Source organism: Oenanthe melanoleuca, chromosome 10, assembly GCF_029582105.1.
Source record: "Oenanthe melanoleuca isolate GR-GAL-2019-014 chromosome 10, OMel1.0, whole genome shotgun sequence".
In the NCBI taxonomy this organism is placed as follows: Eukaryota; Metazoa; Chordata; class Aves; order Passeriformes; family Muscicapidae; genus Oenanthe; species Oenanthe melanoleuca.
The window spans coordinates 3,388,958-3,408,188 of NC_079344.1; the positions used below are offsets into that span (position 1 = coordinate 3,388,958).

Here is a 19,231-nt window from a genome sequence, read left to right on the forward strand (position 1 = left end):
TTGTCAGTGTAAGGCAGGGGGAATAGTGAGGTGTCCACAAATATCAAAATGCTTGGAAAAATATAGAGCTGCACTTTAAACTGGTTTTATGATATTGGAATAATTGCTTTGCAGGTACATATAAGGAGCTAAGGTCTAATCCAGATCTAATTAAGAAACCCATTGCAATAGCTGATTCATTATTTGCTTACTTTTAGTTGGCACTTCACTTGATAATAGTTCTTCAAGAGGATGGATCTAATGTGCATAGAGTAACATGCAGCTCAAGAAAGTAAGTGGAGTTGTAGTAGAGAACACAGAATACTAACTTGTGATTTCGCATGTTTTCTTACAACTGCTCTCAGGAATGTCAGAAAGAGCATGAATACACCATTTGCTTTTATAATAATGAAAACACACTCAATCATCAGGCAATCCCAGCCCTGAGTACTCGAGCAGTGAAATTCCCAGAAGTTCTTTGACGAAAATCTATCCAATCCCAGCAAAAACTCCACAGCATTAATATATCCCCCAGATAACAATGCCAATGAGCAAATGCTCCCACACTACACTGCTACATGCATAAGGACAACTGCATAGCTCTCATTACTAGAGTAAGTACTCTAATGTAGTGACAAGCGAGTTTTGAGCAGCTCACATAGCCAGGAGGCATTACTGCTTTAGATCTCCACAGAAAACCTCTCATGAATACTGTTTTGCCATTTCCCCCCAGACATTATTTCTTACCTTTCCTTCTGAAACCCACACTAGTTGGTTCTGTTGTTGCTGAATTGCTTCCTTAAGAGCTCCATACCATCCTTCATTCATTGAATTCAAGTTAATGGTAGCTAGAAGTACAGCAGATTAGTTTGACTTATGATTTTCTCAGAACTACAAGAGGGATCTGTACCATGAGTAACAGAAGCAGTATAAATTGGTAGGTTAAAACTATGAGATTTAAATAGTGATGTAAGCATCAGTATCTGAATCAACCTTAAAGCCTGACATGGTTTGGGACGTTTTATTGCACAGGAAACGCTGAAGAACAGTAGCCTGGAATAAAGACAGGCCTGAGTTTAGCCAGATTAAAGCAGTAAAATTACATCATTTTCCTATTTATTCAAGTTTTGGTTTTGGCTGATGATCCTGCAAAGCCACAAGATCTGTTAGAAACATCATTTTGATGTTTCTGATTGCTTTACATTTGTGCAGTAATGTGTAAATGATGCACACAACAATTAACTACTGGTTATTGAATAGGGAAGCCTGAGCAAGTCTGTCACTGCTTGACCTGCTCCATTACCTGCAGAAAATTCTGGAGGTAGAAACTTCTCTTCTTGCCTCCCCTTCCCTCTCAGAAATTCTCACCCAGTCTGTCTAATTACTTACTTGTGAAGAGATGGTGATTATTTTTGCGGAGCTTGTGAGCTCTTTCATACAGTTTTCTGGCACTTTTTCGTGATTCTGGGCACAACCTCATTCTCATAGTCTTTACTCCCTGCTTAGAATCAGGATTTAGGAACACTACAATTGGATACCACTGGGCATAATTCAGACGGTCCACTGCATTGGGAGTGACATCTAATAAAGCATGTTTGTCCTGTAGTAACAAAAAGGACAGAGGCAAGAAAGTTAGTAATTTATGTCCTACATGACATGTTTTTAACATCCTCCACAAACTGATTTCATATTACCTTTACAGAATTCAATGCTTCAAAGTATTGATTTAATTCCTTCTCTTATCTGAATTAACAGGCATATATATTTTGAACTGTAAGACCATGGTGTAACTCTAGAATTTTTTACATTTAATTCTATTTTTAAAATAGAATCCTATCAGTATTCTGTAAATAGGAAAAAAACAAAGACTAAAACACATAGTCCTGTTACACGCTTCTATCTTCCTTTTTACAAAAAAAAAACCCATTGTGAATGCAGATCTTGGCTAGCTTTTATTCAATCAGGCACACAGCATGAAGCATACTGACTTTGCTGCTATAACAGCTTTTTTCCCCTCTCATACTTCAGCATCTGAAAATCTTCCAGTAAGGAAATAAATAGGTGAGCCTCATGTAATATACTAATGGTAGAAGTTTTAAGGATATTAAGGAAGAGAGATGGAAGAACCCTTTCCTAGTCCTCACACAAAAGAATTATGTCAAGTGATCAATTTGTATACTGGCATGGGGCAAAACTAACAACTCCATAAATAAAGTAACTATTTCTAGCTATGTCACACCATGGCTTTAAATGAAAGAGGTAACAGCTTAAAAGAGCCTTAATGGAGAGAGGACAACAGCCTCTGGAACAAAGCCTAGAAGTATATCCAGGCTGCACTGAAGAAGAAGGGTGGTGGGATTTTTTTTTTATTAACCAACAGAGAGACAAGAAAGTTATTTTTGAAGCAATTACAGTAAGCTACCATTCTATATTTAAAACACCCAACACTTTACTTCACGTTATCAGTTTTACTTTTCTTGTGTTGAAAGTCCAGTGGCAATACAACACTTACTCTATCGATTATCTGCTTTATAGTGTGGAGACGAATAATGCCAGAACTACGTTGGTCAGTACCAGCATCTCTTGGTTCACTTTCTGGTAAAGAGGACACAGTAAAAATCTACTGTAAGTTTACAACATATTCTACATTCCCTTATTAAGATAAAACAAGCCATTTCATAGCTCAAGCTGTCAGTTCAGCTTGAAGACACTTCTGATTACATATCACACATTGATACCCACCATTATGCCCATAAAATCACATCTTTACAAAAGCACTTAGGATAAGGTACAGAATTAAAATTAAATTTGAGATGGATAAAAATAGAACGAATATTTCTTCAGAAAATTATCAGCAGCAATGTAGTAGAAGAACTTACATTTAGTCTGCTCCTTTACATTGTCAGTGTCTTGTTAAATATGTTAACTAAAGTAATAATGTAGAAACAATCTAGCCAAAGAAAGCTGATTATTTCCTAACTGCAGAAAAATGTGATCTCACACTTACTTGCAATTTGAAAGATATCTGGTTCTTCTCTAGCAAGTTTCTCCCGTGCAACATCAGCTATTGGACCAAAAATGGTTACAGGTCTGAGAAAGCCAGCTAGAATTGAAGGAAAAACAGAAGTCAAGACATATAGATTGCTTAAACCAAATGCAAAATACACTTAACTACTTTGGCTTTTCCAAACCACGCCACACAAACCTGTAAGGAGCAGTAAGAGTAAAGCCATACCTTCCCGAAGAACAACTCTTTCATAGGCAGGAAACTTGGTCTGAACAGGCTGGGCAGAAAGATCTTCTCTGCTTTTCCGGAGATTTCTTTTTGAGCTCCGCAAGCCTCGGAATCTCCAAAAGTCTGCTCGATCTCCTCCTGCTGTCTTTGGAAGCGTGTACTGCACACTAGCCAGCTGCTCAGCTCTAGGGTGACAACAAATCCCAGTTACCAAGAGATCAGCTTCTGAAGTAATGCCTGACTAGCAAGCTTACACTCTCAAAAACCACTGCCACTGGCTGAAGCAAGCCTTTGTTGCATTATGAACTACAGGACAACTACTGAGCCTGGTATCACATTTTTAAAACTTATTACATCTTGTCTCTTGTACTGAAAAAGAAAGTTTGTGGACTGTGCAAAGTCAAAAGCAAATCAACAGTATATTTCTTCGGTATGTTTTACACTCTGTCACTTTTTCTTACTGAACCAATTCTCCTGCAAGGAAGTCCAGTCATTCATTATACAGATACCATTTAAAATTGTGGGTTTGAATTAGCAATTTAACTATTGCAATACCGTACCTGTTTTTGTTAGGTATGATACCTCTTTCCACTTCCTTATGATTCTTCCCAATTCGAATGGCCAGCCATGAACCCAGTTTGCCATTGTAGAGAGTGTCCACCACCCGGAACACTTCACCTTTATTGAAACTTAGTCCATAAGGAGATTCCTTCTCATATTCAAAATGAGTTCTGATATAGAAAGAATCCCCTACATCAGACTCAACAATGCGACGATAAACTGAAAGAAGGAAAAGAAATGCCAAAATAAAAACTGTAACATAAGCAATGTTATAATGCTCACAAGAATTACACAAAACAATGCTTCACCTTAATTCTCCTTGTTCTAAATGTACATTACTTCAAGAAGCCTTAATGTCCCAGAGCTGCTCTATTTTAAGCAGCAGAACTCTTTATAGCAAACTCTAACAAAAATTCAACTTTTGTAGTCAAAAACTTGATCCAAGTGCTAGCTTGGATTCATCCTGGAAGGAATTAATCCCAAGAAAAGAACTCTGCATGTACAAACACATTAGTATAATACTCATTTTCAATAGCATAACTACAACTGTCTCTTCTACTTCCTCTAAGGATAATGCCAAGGCATTACTTAGGTGGTAGGGGTTATTTCTGAAGAGGAATTTTTTGTTTGGGATTTTGTTTGTTTGTTTAGGGAGGGTGTGGGTGTGTATACTGGCACCATACCAGTCTCTACTCCAACTGTAGCAGCCACCAATCCCAAAGTCAAAAGGACACAGTAGTCTAAGGTGCCAATTTCCTGCAAGCCAGCAGTTAGTTACTCCTCACTAGTCATCACTAGAAAAGTCATTAGACTTCTTAATGCTGTTCTAAGCAGTCTACTACATCACTTCCAATCTACAAATACTTACCATCTTTTTTCTTCTGTGCCAAAATGGTTACTTCTTCGCCTTTAGGAAGATCAAGCAAAAAAAGAACAGCTTCTTCTCTGATGATATTTGTGAAGTCTACATTATTTACCTGATATCAATGAAGCAATCAATCAGTTTGATTTAGCATGTGACATTATTACAGAGACTTAATTATACAATAAGAAATCTGAACCTATTGCTACGATTTTTTTCTTAATTTCATACATACCAAGTGCATGTATCTCAAGACGCCCCTTGTACTTCCAAAGAGTCCCACTTTATTTCTCAATAAAGGCAGAGCTTCCAGGAAAATTGGTAACTGTTCATTTTTTACTCATTATGGAGCACCTATATACATCAGTAGCCCACAGAGCACTCTAACAACTTAATCACCCCGCATGAAATCTAACAGCCTTATCAACTGAATTAGTCCATAAAATTTAATGTAAAAAACTTACTAACCTTCCTAGTACAGTACAGTATAAGGAGAACTTGCTCCTAGTAAGTCATCTAATAAATACACACAGAAAAAAACCTGTGTATAAACTACAAAGGCAAAATATTGAATCCTACAGAAAGAAAACCTATTTTGGTACAACAAAACATTTGTAATGCTAACAGTTTTGACATACCCTGAGAATCTGGTCCCCTTCCTCTAATCCTTCTTTTGCTGCAGGGCTGTCTTCCAGAACACCAGCTACAAATATGCCAACATCATTGCCACCTGCTAGTCGCAAGCCCACACTATCTCCTTTTCTGAATTTTACCAGTTTCATGCTTGGCCTAGAAATTTAGAAAATATTCCACTTACTTGTGTAATAGCATAAAATATTTTGGTAAATTTGAAACATATGAAGAAGTAATCTGCTTGTTAGTCAATTAGTGGTATTTTGCTATACATACCATTAAATGCTTATCAACTGCAGCATTACAACATGCTTAACAGCAGCACTCCAGAAAACCTACCTGCATGTACAGGTTTAGTATGGTTTGTTTGTCTTACACTCATAGTGTTTATGTGAGACACTCTCTTCCAAAAACATTCTTCCTTTTAAAAGAGCTGTGCTGGCATACATATCTATTTTGACTCAGAAGAGATCAAGATAACTTGAGGTCAAACCAAACCAGAATCTATTCTCATGTAGACTAACATCCATAAAGGAGATCCCAGTTGAAATAGACTTATTTCCATGCTGGGACATTTCACATTTCTGCAGTAACTTTTATTCACTGCTCTCCAATTACTATGATAGGTAAAGAATTTACTACAGTAACTTTCCTCTCTTTGGAGATGGGGACAGGAAAAGAGTGAGAGTGCCCAGGAAGAGACAAACCCAGCAAATTCTTTTGTTGATTATCCTAAGAGCTAAATTCCATAGAAATGAATAGACTTTAAAATGGTATTTCATACATGTAAATGACAACAAGGCTCAGGAATAAATCTCATCTTCATCCTATTATTTGTGAACAGAAGGGTCAGGACAGGATACTGGACATGATATCAGAGCACAGAGAGAGGTTATTGACCACCCTGGAGTGAAGTTTGGTTTGCTTGAGAACCAGGCAGATACAAATAGAGTTCAGAGATACATTACCGAAGCATTCCATCTTCATGGGTTGAATTGGGTAAAGGACCATCAGATGGACTGACTGGTAAATCCACATCTGGCTGCCCTCCTTGTGCATACACTGGCTTTGGTTCTATTAAAATACCAAATATTTCCAAAGTCCATTTGGTCATTTAAAGAGGAAAATGCGAAGTTTAACTTAGTTAAGACTTAGTTAATGACTTCTTCAGTAGTCTTCCCTCTATCCCACTTAGAGGCACTTAAAAGTAAAATACTAGAAAACTTACAACAGAAGACACACTCATCATGCCATTCAGAGCAGTGTGATTACTGGCCTAATTACTACTTCAGTAAAGATTCCCAAACTTCCTTTGCACTTCATTAAGTACTCTGAACACTGCAAAAGGATAAGACTAGAAGGCTTCATGCTTCCAAGACCACCTTCAACCCTTCTGTTTTTAACCTTGATTTCTCTGACCTAACTTCTTCATTTTCCATTGGTTCTCCTAACTCAAGAATTTTGAAATGAAAAAACCATAAAACCTCAGTCTACTATACATGTCTTGAGGTCCAGCTGGTGGTTCCTAGAGCTATGCACTTACTATGGCATTGCTGTAGAGCTTCTCTAAAGCTCCTGTGAGGAAACTGCTGCTGCAGGCTTCCCTCAGCAATGAGCACTACTAGGGACTCTTCTCTGATAAAGACTTGGTCATGTCACAAGAGTTTATATGTTAGGCTCAATTTTGCACACTAGAAATATTTGATTTCAAACAAGGCTGACTTTGAACTAGTCAAATATTCCTAATCTTACCAACACCTGCACCATCTTCCTTTCAAATCACTGAACAGACTAGTTTGAAATTGGGAATTTCAGGAAACAATTGGGTAATTATGCTTTTTTCTAATATGATTCTGGTTCTTCCCATACAGTAACACAGTATTTTCCTTTAAGTCTCTAATGAACCTTTCCTAGACTAAGCCTCTGATGATCCCTCCCAACAAACATTTTCCTCCCACCCTTCTCTGACACAATCAATGATGACAGTCATCTTATCCTTGCCCTTAGCCCAAGCACCAAAGCGTCACAGATTCTGCCAATCACTTCTCTAACATTTTTATTACAGTCTTGGAAGGATCCTCATTTCCCTAGAGCTTTTGTGAGGCTGTTAAAGGATTATGCCCTTTGCTATACTTTTTTGTCTCAGTTTATTTTGGGCAAGTGAATTTTATCTGTAAACATTAATTTAAATATTAGGTTTATGTACTGGCCTGCAACTCCTCCCACCCAAACTAAGTATTTCCACGTGCCTCTTCCTATTCATGCAAGAATAGAACATTTCTCCTTCCCCACCAGTCAACAAAATCCCTACACTATTTATCACTTGTTTGCTAGCCCCTCAGACCAATTATCAGTACATTATTTTGGATTAAAAACCATCTTAAGGGTCACCTATCTGGCTGGATTGGTATTATGCCAATTATTAATCTTCAATACCTTACAGAAGTGCAGAATTTATCTTTCTAATCTCACTATCACGTATTTTGCCATCTTGGCAAACATAAATTACTTCATTTGCCTCTCTGCATAACATTGCTGTAAAAGGTCACCTCTTATCACCATCTTTTTAATAATGGCTGCTGTATCAGAAAACCTACTGCTCATATTTTCAAGATCTTTCGGAGTCTATAAACATCACAACCCTTCCAGTTCTTCATTAATCTACTGACTACTACATGCAGAAGTGTCACTACTCATCCCTTAGGTCCTCACATATTTTCAAGCTTGAATGTGATTTCTCTCATTGCACCCAGCCTTTCAGTAACAGCTCCCTCTAAACCATCTGCACAGCTTCTTTTTCCACTTGCTTATCATTCCCTTTTGGGAAAAAGGAATGAGATTTTTGTTTTGATTTGATTAGCTGTACTGCATTTGTTAACCTGCCCTCTTGGTCCATGACTGTAGTTAAGTGCTACATGAACAAAGCATTTTGGACTGTTTTGAGTTGTATATTGGGAAACTACATCAATTGTTATAAATATAGTCTGCTGCAGTAACCCATAAGAGCACATTTACTGCTGAACAATCACGAAAGAAATTTTAACCTTGCCTGAGAAATCAGTACAAAACTCTTCAACCATCACTTATAATTACAACCCTAAACACTGAAATCTGACTCCTGTATAATGACAGACCCCACAAATCAGGTTTCCAGGACCAAAATTCTTACGTTATAAATGAGATTATGGTTACAAAGACTATTAGTGTTCAGAAATAAAAATAATTAGGACTTAGGTTTGCTTTAAGACTTGAAAATCATTCCACAAATATGCAAGAGCAGTAAGTCTTTACTGGTCACCCATTCCCAACAACATGCATAATTAATATATTTTAATATTTTTACCTGGGAGTGGTGGAGTTTGTTTTTCACTTCTTTCAACTGTCACCTCTTCCACTGTTTTAGAAATATCATCTGCATTCTTTACAGTTGTAGAGACAGCTCCTGATTTAGTTATCTTCTCATCTTCTCTGCTTCGATGACTATATTAGAAAAAAAGATTTGTCTCTGCATAGAGAACTGCTTCATGATCTCAGTCTACTAAGACTAAAGAATAAATAATTTCATTCATCAAGTTGAGGGTAATGTATCACCGTTACTATTTAGGAAGGTTTTGTTCTTAGACTATCACATTTTTTATAATTTTTACCATTTCTAAATCCTAGTGTGCTGCCCCTAATAGCAGGTTAACAAAGGACTTCCCTAGATAAGGCAGTTAAGAGAGCAGCAGCACATAGTGACACAGACTGCTCTCTGCTTCAAGCACACAAGGCACACACAGGTGCTGTATATTGATAGAGAAGGAATTGAGAAGCAAAGGGAAGAAAGGAAGAAAATGCACTACAATGGTCTTTTCCTCACCCCTTCCTGTAGAAAACATGTTTTTTAAGACTTAATCCTTAGGCTTTGCTGTGACCAAGCTAATTTATCTGCTCCTTAGTGTGTCAGCTGTCCTGAAACACAAGTGCTGGTGTGGCACCTTTTATTATTGCAAAGCCCTACCAAGACCCATGGAGATATGTTCCTCATTTCTCATCTCCTCAGAGAGCATAAGGCCTTCAATTCAAAGCTATGACAAGAGGAGAGTGCTTCTCATCTATACATTTTAGTCAAAAAACAATTTGTTGCTTCTTATGCATTTCATACACACACTTGGAGTGCAAACGGTAGAAATTTATGACAAGTTCAAGCAAGTTCTTGTTTTTAAATGACAAAAGCAAAGAAAATGCTACAGAATCTAAATTCTGTTCCTTGAGTTCAAAAGATCAGATATTCTTATACTGCAGTATTAAGGTAGAGCTACCAGCTGTACCACAGCAGAAGTGAACATGTTCTGCATGTTGAAATGTTAGCCACTACACTGCTATCTGATGAACACTAAATAATTTAATAGCATTGGAACAGATGAATATTGATAATGATCTAGAAAAAGAAAGTCTTCTTCCTGGGAGTTGGCAAATAAGCAAGAATTTAAAGAATATTTGAAATAAGACAGACACAAATAGCAGCCTTCCATGTAATACCAGACTGACTTGCCAAAGAGGAGAAAAAAAGGTATTTTCTCAAGGATAACAATGACTTGGTCAGTATGTCCATCTGCTCTCATAAAGGAGATGTCTGTACTGGAGGGAAAAAAGAGAGAAGTTCTGCACTACAAGCAGCTAGATGGTGCTACTGGGCAATAATGAGCATCACTGCCCATAAAGCACAAATGGATCAAATCTCCATCATACAGAGTTAAGACTGTTAAAATCCTAATCAGAAATAATGCTTCAAGAGTTGGAAATATGACTTCAGAAAACAGATTCCAGTAAGTCTTATTATCATCTGAGATGTGCAGTCAAAAGTAAAAGAAACTACAAAAATCAAAACACAAGTAGAATGTGCTTTCCTGAAGCAAAATGAAGTTTAAAATATGAGAAACAAAGCTTAGCTATTCAGTCAAGACATACTACAACTTCTCAGTGCATTCCTCTGCCAATTTGAAAACCATGTGCCCGAAGGCAGCTAAACATAATGCAGAAAAGCACTCCAATCACCACAACAAACTGTGAAGAGAAGCACTCTTGCATTATGAACAACCATCTTGTTGTAAGTCATTGATAAAAACAAGCACAATAGTTTAATTTTTGAAATCCCTGTTTATGCCATTTTTTATCCAAATAAAGCTTCTAGTGCCAGTAGCAAGACCAGATAGCTAAGAAAGGATATGATACTTGTCCTGAGGTATTCTCCAGCTTAGGTGCAGAGAACTCTTTTGCTCATTCTAACTTTTTAAGTACAACTCTTCATAGGTTATACAAAGCACAATTAGCCCTTTCTGTTAGTAAGTTAAAAAAAAATTTTAGAATTTGAGTTTTAAAAAGACTCAAGACTTGTTCAAGACACATCTGTGAACTTTCTTTAGACTAAAGAAAATTAAAGTGCTATTTAATGTTTGACAAAATGATCAAACAGCAGTTCTTATGGAAACCCCATGTCCAGGAACTTTGCAAGGAGCCTGATGTACATCAGTGAGGAATATTGAAAGGTGGACAACACTGAAGATCCTGCCAGATCCCAAAGCAATACTGAGGTAGATCTCTTAGCAGATTTCTGTACTCTGGTGCACATGCAGAAATGTCAGTTGTACTCAAGCTTGTATGAAAGGACTAAGAGGATTCCCCTGGAATTTCCCTCCTCATTAACATACAAACACTTGGCAGAACAGTGTCTAAATAAAGACTCATTATCTTTAATACATTTTTAACCTCCTTAAGCTTAGTTGGAAGACTTTTTGCACATTTCTAGCTCAGCCCTTTCTCAAGCCTTTTTCTTCCTACAGATTTCCCACCAAATTTAAGAAAGAATAAGTAGTTAACAACTAATTTGATCTTATGGTAGATTTAAACTTGCACAAACAACCATTACAAAGAGAAGTTGCTCTCAACATGTTTTTTTTCACATGGCTCACGGCCCAGATTTTCTGATCTTGAAAGGGACATGTCGCACAGGAAGTCAAGCCATGCCAAAACAGTTCTTGCTCATAAAGAAGATGTAACGGATGCATTCGGAGTTGAGATAACTTAAAAGTTCCCTCTTGGGGAGGATTTGATTCTTCCAACAGTTTGGTCTACAGGGAGGAAGTGACCATCTACCTAAGCCACTGCAATAGGACAGGAAAGCACTAACACTAGCCTAAGTCATAGCTACAGCTCTGACAGATTTTTTTTTTTTTTTTTTTTGGTTCCTCCCTCCACAAGCCCCATCAGACTGCACTACAAATGCATGTCAAGACAAACAGTTCTGAAATATAACAGATCTCACAACCTTCACAATCAAAGCCCTGCCTCTGGGACCCTGCTTTTAAGTTTTTTCCATGAATGTGGTTCCTGCTTGAAAACAAGCTTTCATGCCTTGTGGTCCCTCAGAACAATGTACACAAAAGAGAAGCAAAAATGTCTGTAACCCATAACCCCAAGCACGTGTACATGCAGGTACACTCTCTCTTGCAGTTGTATTGATCTTTAAAAGACTCAAGGCTTTTAAAGCATTGAAGGTATGTTATTTTTTCCTTGGGCAAACCAATTTTATTAATAAGTAATCTGGCATATCTTTAATGAAATGGCCAGCTGCAAGTTGTTTTTTCAGAGTTTTTGAACATCATCTAAAAATCTTCAGATAGAGGTTCTGAATTTGGAATCTGCACAGATGAATTCTAATTTCTGCTCTATCATATTATGAGCAGTCAGAAGAGAAACATTCCTCTTTCAAATATTTAGCAGAATTTGAAATCCAGCACTGAAACGCTATTTCAATAAGTTAGAATGTCTAGTTCCAAACTGTGGAAATGCAAAACTGGGCAGATCTGTTATTCACGAGTAAAGTCTCATATGGCAGGAGAAAAAATTCCAAACCATACAGCACATCACTCGTCTCTGAATTAATATAAAATTAGACTTACATACTAAAGAATTATAACAAATGTTCCATTACCAAGTTCAGATATTGAAAAGTAGAGTGTAAAAGCTAGACCTGCTGTGCAATGCACCTGGTTTTGTAGGAACTAAATGTATTCAGAAATGTAAGATAATCCCTATGCCTAAAAAAAGCAAGATTTCAACAAGTTTACCCAGGCTGGACATGCAACAGGAACTGTGCTACAGCTCATCTCAATTCCCCTCACAGCTAACTGCTTTCTAAAATCAAAATACAACTATGCATTATTCAGTAACATACATTACTATCAAGCTTACATTGTCATTAATACAACCATGCTCTATGATTATGTTAAAGAAAGATGCAATACTAAAGAAAGGTCCAGTTTCTTCCCAAGCCTAAAATACTCAGATCATTATTATCTACATCTCTTGAGACAAAGACTGTCATATCACCTCCATAATTCTGCTTCACATTTGTTACACCATATAAATCCAAGCACTCCTACAACTTATATGTTCCATTAATTAGTTGATTTAAAAAGAAGACAATGCTGCCATCACCTGCCGTTGCTGGGCTGCTGTGGAGAATGTCTGGAATGGTCTGAAGGCTCTGACCTCTGGTCAGGAGATCGTGAACGACTGCGGCGGGGCCTGTCATGTGATCGGTTGGAATGATCTGATGCCAGCGACTGAATTTCTGAAATGTCTGTTAAATAAAAGTTGTTTTGTCATGAAATGATTGTAATTTAAATGGTGGCATGACCTGCTTAAATGGGAATAAGCTTTTGCAGAGAACTTTTATGAAGATGTTAAATCTATACTTATTATTACACACAAAAAAGCCTTAATATTCCTGAAAGAACAGCCACAAGAATAGCGACTGTAACTTTTTATCCACGGTTTTTGAAGGTGTGGATTTCAAGCACATTCAAAAAAAATTTATCCATATTACAATCTTACTCCTAATTCTTCTCCTCCCCACCCTCTCACCCACTGAGGTATTTCACATCTTGACAATACAGGGAATTCTTTCCTCTTTAGAAATCAAGTTTTTATACTCACCATCTCTTTCTGAAGCATTAGCAGAATGAATACTGTCAGAAAGATCAGGGACATTCAACAGTGTGGCTCGTTCATCTCGCTGAACAACCATCTTCAATTTGCCTTTTGACCTTTCTATTAATGTTTTGGCATCTGCTAAGGACATATTTTCCGTCACTGTGCCGTTTATCTAGAATAGAGCAAGAAAAAAGAACAGATATAAACTTACTAAAAAAGCCCTACTGAATCTCCAGCAAAAAAGAGTGGTGTTCATTTAGAAATAGTTAAACTATTTACCAAATTACCATAATACAATGGAAGACCATTTGGCTCATCCCAAAATATTGTATTACATAGAAAATTTGATCTTTGAAATAATTTAACAAAAAGTTAAACACCTTCTATTAACTATAATCATGTTACTGATGTAGCCAATTCTAGGCAGAGTTGTATCAGTGAGTTTTGCCTTTGTACAACCACAGTCACCATATACTGTACCTTCAGTACAACATCTCCTTCCTGGATATTGCCATCTCTTGCTGCCAGGCTATCCTGTGATATTTCTTTCACAAATATGTGACTTGCCAACCGCAGACCATACTCTTTATAATAAAAGAAAAAAGAAAACTGATGAAGTTACAGTAGAAAAGAGAGAGGTATCTGGAGATTTACAGTACTGCTTTATACAGCATTTACACAGGCAACACAAGAGAAGAGTGAACTTTCAACATAATGGACTGTAGCAAAATATGTTATAGCTTTACCATTATATCAGTCTCTTTTTCTAACACTGCCTATAATCAGAGCTGTTGTTCAACAGCTTAATTTAAATGCTACCTACAATTTTTCCTCTTCCAAACAAGACACCAACTAAAAACTCAGCTAAATTGTAGGTATGTAGCTGCTGACTACCAGATGTTGGCTGCAGCTGGGACTTGTTTACAATGCATAATACTTTACCTTTTACTAAGCACACAGATTTTGGAATAGGAAATACAATAGCACTTGTTAAGTTTTGAGCCAGCAACTGGTAAAATGGTTAAACTGGTAACAACACTGTTCATTCAGCCCACACAGCCTCTAACACCACACTGAGTGAAGCAGCTGGCCTTTAAAAACCAGCAAAAGTTTTAGCAAGAGACGTACACACAAGTTACCTTCATTTTTCCTGGATTTCACCAGAGTGACTTTGGTGGGTTTTGCAGGCTGGCTGGAGGCGACAGACCTCCTGTCTGACCTGGGAGACAAGCTCCTCTCCCTGCTGGCGCTGCGATCCCTGACCCAGCTCTTCTCGTGCCTCCTGCTGGCGCTGGGGGCGCCGCGGCTGCTCCGGGGGTCCCGGATCTCCTCATCGTAGCTGTCGTCCTCGTTCTCAGACACTGGCTCAGGCTCTGGGCGAGACACTGGAATCTGAATTTTCTTCATCCTTCGGATAGTCTGCAACCCAAGAGCAGATATCAGCCTCCAGCTGGGCAATGCTAATGGTGTTACTAAATGTCAGAAGCCAAGCTAATCCCAGCATTCAAAACATGCAGATGTAATTGTGAATGCTCTGAGTTGTTGCATCCTCATTATAAAATTATATCCAATTAATACATCATCAATACAGATTACTAGAAACCTGTTTTTACAGAGTCCTTTTTAATGTTTTTGCACAAGTGGCAAAAGGGTAACAACCAACAGCCTTTGTAGCACAATGCAATATTCTCTCTTCAGAATATTCAGAATGCTGAATCTGAATGCCCTCCCTTTGCTTAAAACCACAAAATCAGTTACTGGCACTGCTAAAACCCTTTTTTGCTAACATGTAATCTAGTGTATACTCAGTATGCTACTGACAGTAATTCTCCTCAACTTTGAAGTCTCCCAGTCTTCAAAAGAAATGTTTATGCAAGACCTGGATGAAGGGGAGCAGTCTCTCTGGAAGGCCATAGTTGGTATGTACAATATAGACAGCTGGTTGCAGATTAGGAGCCAGCCTTGTTCAGAGATTTGTTTGCTATGAATTACAGAACCAAACTAAGTTCTACCATAAAGTTTCCATCAAACACTTTTTTTTTTTTTTTACATAAATCTACACACCATATATTTAAGATACGAAAAGCCCAGCACAGCTTGCCACACATTGCTTTCTGTAAGCTTTAAAGAATTGCTGCCAAATCTACAAATGCAAAACATTACACTTTTTTTGCAACTGTATTAAAGCACACAAATGCACCAAAAATCTGTCAGCAGAAAAGCTTTTCTACAAGCCCTAGAAGTCTGTTTTCATTAACTAAGAAACTTCTCAACATTGTGCATTTTTTGTTCTATTTTTTATAACATAACCCCCAAACTTCTACAAAAAGTTGGATTACTACCCTTTGGTGATGACCTGTTCTGTTCTGCAAAAGTTCAAAAACCACTTACAATAAGCTTACAAAATTATAGGAATTAAGGTAATTATACTTTATTTTGGCAAACTGTTTACTGAGCACAAAAAGAACTGTGTTAGTGCCTGAACAGCTTGTCCTTTAGCATATACCAGCCTCTCAAAAAGTCAGTAAAAGTGCATCCAACAGAGTAAACAAGTATTGAACAAAGCTGACTTGTCTCAACTTGGCAATCTGAGAAGAACTTTACCATAAAGAAAAGGAGTATGAATTAACCTGTGCCACACTATGTAATCATCATTCACATTTCAAAAAACATTTTGAGTGACCCACTTGATAAACATGCTGTGATTACCACTTAAACCTGAAATATCACACTTGTTATTCAAGTACCTTGCATCATGCTTGTATTTTATAGCAGACATTACACTATTTCACTTTTGCTCCAACTATGGAACTTTAAATCTTCAAGACATTCACTTACGATTTTGGCATTCTTCCCACTTTTCCTCAGCTGCTGAACAGCGAATGCATGCTCGACATTATCCATTGAAACTCCATTAACCATTGCAACACGGTCATTTTCTCTACATGAAAAACATCACAATGTACAGTATAAATACCTTATGACAGGAAGAAAATATTGATGAACAGATGACCCTGAGCAAACTGCCTGTACTACAAACCTACTACACCAACAGTTATAGACAGACAACTTGAGACCAAAACAATTAGGAGGTTAAGCTACTGCTAACAAAGACGAACGCCCCCAAATCAGAACCCAGGTATAGTCTGGCACTTACTGTAGCAGTCCTTCTGCTGGGCCTCCTTTCAGCACATCAGAAATAACTATTGATGTCTCACCACTCTGAAAGTGAGGATTATCTCTTCCTCCAGATATTGCAATTCCAAATCCAAATCCAGGGGCCTACAATGTAACAAGAGAAATATTTTTACTTTCCAATATCTAATGGTCACAATCTGCATTCTCATGCCAAACACAAAAAGGTCCCATGAGATGAATACAAGTTTTTGAAAGAAAGCAGGATCAATGAAATAATCAATGCCATGCAACCCAGTAACAGGAGATAGATTAAAAATAAACACTTTTAGAAGGCAGAGAGTTTTGGAGTAACTACCCAGTCTCTTCTAAGAGATTAGGAGTTCTCATTTGCATTTTTATGGCCTAGAGCTCAGGTGGTCATCAGCATGACCTCAATCTTAAGTAAGCACAACAAACCATTCCACTGAGCTGCAATTCTGACTCAAACCCTTATATGACTTCCTGCAACACTTTCTTTGAGTTTTCCCATTATGTTATTTACCCAGCTCGACCTCACTTAGCTCAGGAACTGACAGGATTGCAGCACACAGTAGTATGACTGCAGGCTCAGTTCTTACGAATAATACCAAGATCACTTGTACCATTAAATACATCAAAACCTTGTCAGCACTTGCAAATCATCTGCATCTTAACAAAAGTAATTTGCTTCAATCTTTTCCCTCTAGGGTGACCTGCCTCTACAGCAAGGTCAATGCCTCTGAAAAGTTATTCCTGTTAGATATTTCAAGATACAACAATGATGCTTACATTTCTGCCTGGAAGCATCAAGGGTGGGAAATAAGCTTTCTAAATATAACTGAGCTGCAAACCATCTAGCTCTTTCATCATTGCCCAGAAAACATTTTGAGGATATTACCATTTAAAATGCTGTATTTTACTCAAGCATTTATTTTGCTATTTTCAACTATGCAAAATGCAGTCACTGGGCAGAGAAGATCAGGTTTGGGTCAATCCCACTCCTCTATTTCACAGAGCACACACTTGGTGCTGGCAGACTTCACCTTCTCTTTTTCAGACTTTTTAACAAACATGACCCAGCTTTAGCAAGGAGTTTCATAACCTTACAGTGACAGCAGAGGCAACATGGCACTCTGCATCTGGCTGCAAAGACACATGATGTTCAGCTTTTTGGACATTAATTACTGCCCAAAACCAACCTGTTTCCTATTTCCTCCCAAAACACAGGCCACAAAAAGATGTTTCAGATTTGCCTGTAGGCAGCGAATAGGAACAGTATTAAAACACAGATTTGGAGAGTCAGTGTTCAGAAATGGAGCTGAGCAGTTAGTCCATACTGTTGCCAAGAATGAAGTTGTTCTAAGTCTGGGGGACTGGGGAAGGGCACACCTACCACAGATACACAGAACTTCGCTCCAAGTAGGAAAAAAAACCCACGTGATATACAAAGTGCATGGTTCCTCCTTCAAGTGCTTTGCAATTAAGTATATGACACCAGAGGATCTCTCATTAAAAGATAAACCTGATAAAGTTTGAGCCAGTCTGAAATTCAGTTAATCTCTAAAGAGTTAAGTAGCAGTCCAGTCCAGGAAGCTGGAAGGGTGGTAAAGAAAGGCAATGAAATCTGTTGGTGAGAAATTCCAGCCTCTACTTCTCAAAAAACTTTTTAATGAGTCTTTGACAGTAGTGCTGGAATTCACCAGTAAATCCTCTTCCCAGTGTTAAGGATAATTCTAAGCACATATTTGTTTAACTAGCATAAGGGGGTTGATTTTGTTATCTGGCAGATGGAAATAACTGCTTGTTTTTAACAGACTAAATTAATGCTGTTGAAATTATTAACAGTACATATCATCAACTTTCAACACCTAAGTAAGAGCTACTTAATCAGGTAACAAAACAGTCATACCAGAAGCGCTGGCAGGATTTTGGTATACATGATCATAACCAAAATTATAATCAAGTCATACTTTCACACCAATGCTCTAAAAAAACTTCTGACTATGCTGCAAGTGCAACCAAAAACAAGATCTCTGATTTCTATCAGTTACTTAGAATTTCTTTCAAGGTAACACCATATTGCAACATTTCATAATTTCTTTGTGCACTCACTAAACCTCTCACTTCTTGTGTCACTGAAATTACTGCTCCAATTGACCAGGAAAAGATTCCCTTCAAGAGAAAATGAGCTAACAGCAAGCTTACAAGCCACCCTTGTATTACCATGGCATTTTTTTGTTTGTTTTTGACTATAAAGCAGTACTGATTTAATCAGTAATAGGCTTTAAAAACCTGAAGTTTACAGAGACTACAGGGATGACTGGAGAGCTTCAAGATGAAAACATAAAGGGCAATTAATTATATATAGATATTACACTTCTTGCTCAAAAACTTGCTGACCTAAAAATTGTTGGAAGCGTTAGAGTAGCCTAGATAAACACCACTACACATTTTAATTTTTACTTATATTTTCCTTTCAACATGTGGCTGCAGTCAGAGACAAGATACTTTGTCAGCCTTCTGGTCAAAAACTGAGTGTAACTATTCTCTTCACAAAAAGGACACCTCTCCAAACAGTTACTTCGCATCAACAACATTAAAGCCTTTAGAGTATCAACAGCTAATAGGTCTGACAGAATTAACATTTTACCTGACCAACTGACCTACACATTGGCATTTTTGTCCAAGGTCCATTCACCCACCAAAGCTACAATTTTAAAATGCCTTTATTCTATGATGAACTGAAGACAAATGGTATTACTTGCCCCCTTGAGAAAATACCTCCACATCTCCCTGTTTTTGGGATGAATATAGCTATTTGGACCATG

The 19,231-nt window shown here is 37.6% G+C and overlaps 1 protein-coding gene across 5 annotated transcripts in view; it reads right to left on the reverse strand.

Moving 5' to 3' along the window:
* Positions 1-19,231, reverse strand: part of TJP1 (tight junction protein 1) — a 63,147-nt gene that overhangs the window by 17,001 nt on the left and 26,915 nt on the right. For all 5 annotated transcript variants that reach the window (XM_056499551.1, XM_056499550.1, XM_056499549.1 and 2 more), the window contains exons 3-18: positions 16,405-16,529; positions 16,086-16,188; positions 14,387-14,666; positions 13,728-13,831; positions 13,251-13,419; positions 12,750-12,894; positions 8,614-8,750; positions 6,239-6,344; positions 5,276-5,426; positions 4,644-4,752; positions 3,775-3,994; positions 3,215-3,399; positions 2,987-3,082; positions 2,492-2,574; positions 1,369-1,579; positions 727-827 (exon numbers count right to left, since the gene is read on the reverse strand). In XM_056499551.1, the coding sequence (XP_056355526.1) occupies positions 727-827; positions 1,369-1,579; positions 2,492-2,574; positions 2,987-3,082; positions 3,215-3,399; positions 3,775-3,994; positions 4,644-4,752; positions 5,276-5,426; positions 6,239-6,344; positions 8,614-8,750; positions 12,750-12,894; positions 13,251-13,419; positions 13,728-13,831; positions 14,387-14,666; positions 16,086-16,188; positions 16,405-16,529 (2,325 nt within the window). The remainder of the gene's footprint in view (positions 1-726; positions 828-1,368; positions 1,580-2,491; positions 2,575-2,986; positions 3,083-3,214; positions 3,400-3,774; positions 3,995-4,643; positions 4,753-5,275; positions 5,427-6,238; positions 6,345-8,613; positions 8,751-12,749; positions 12,895-13,250; positions 13,420-13,727; positions 13,832-14,386; positions 14,667-16,085; positions 16,189-16,404; positions 16,530-19,231) is intronic.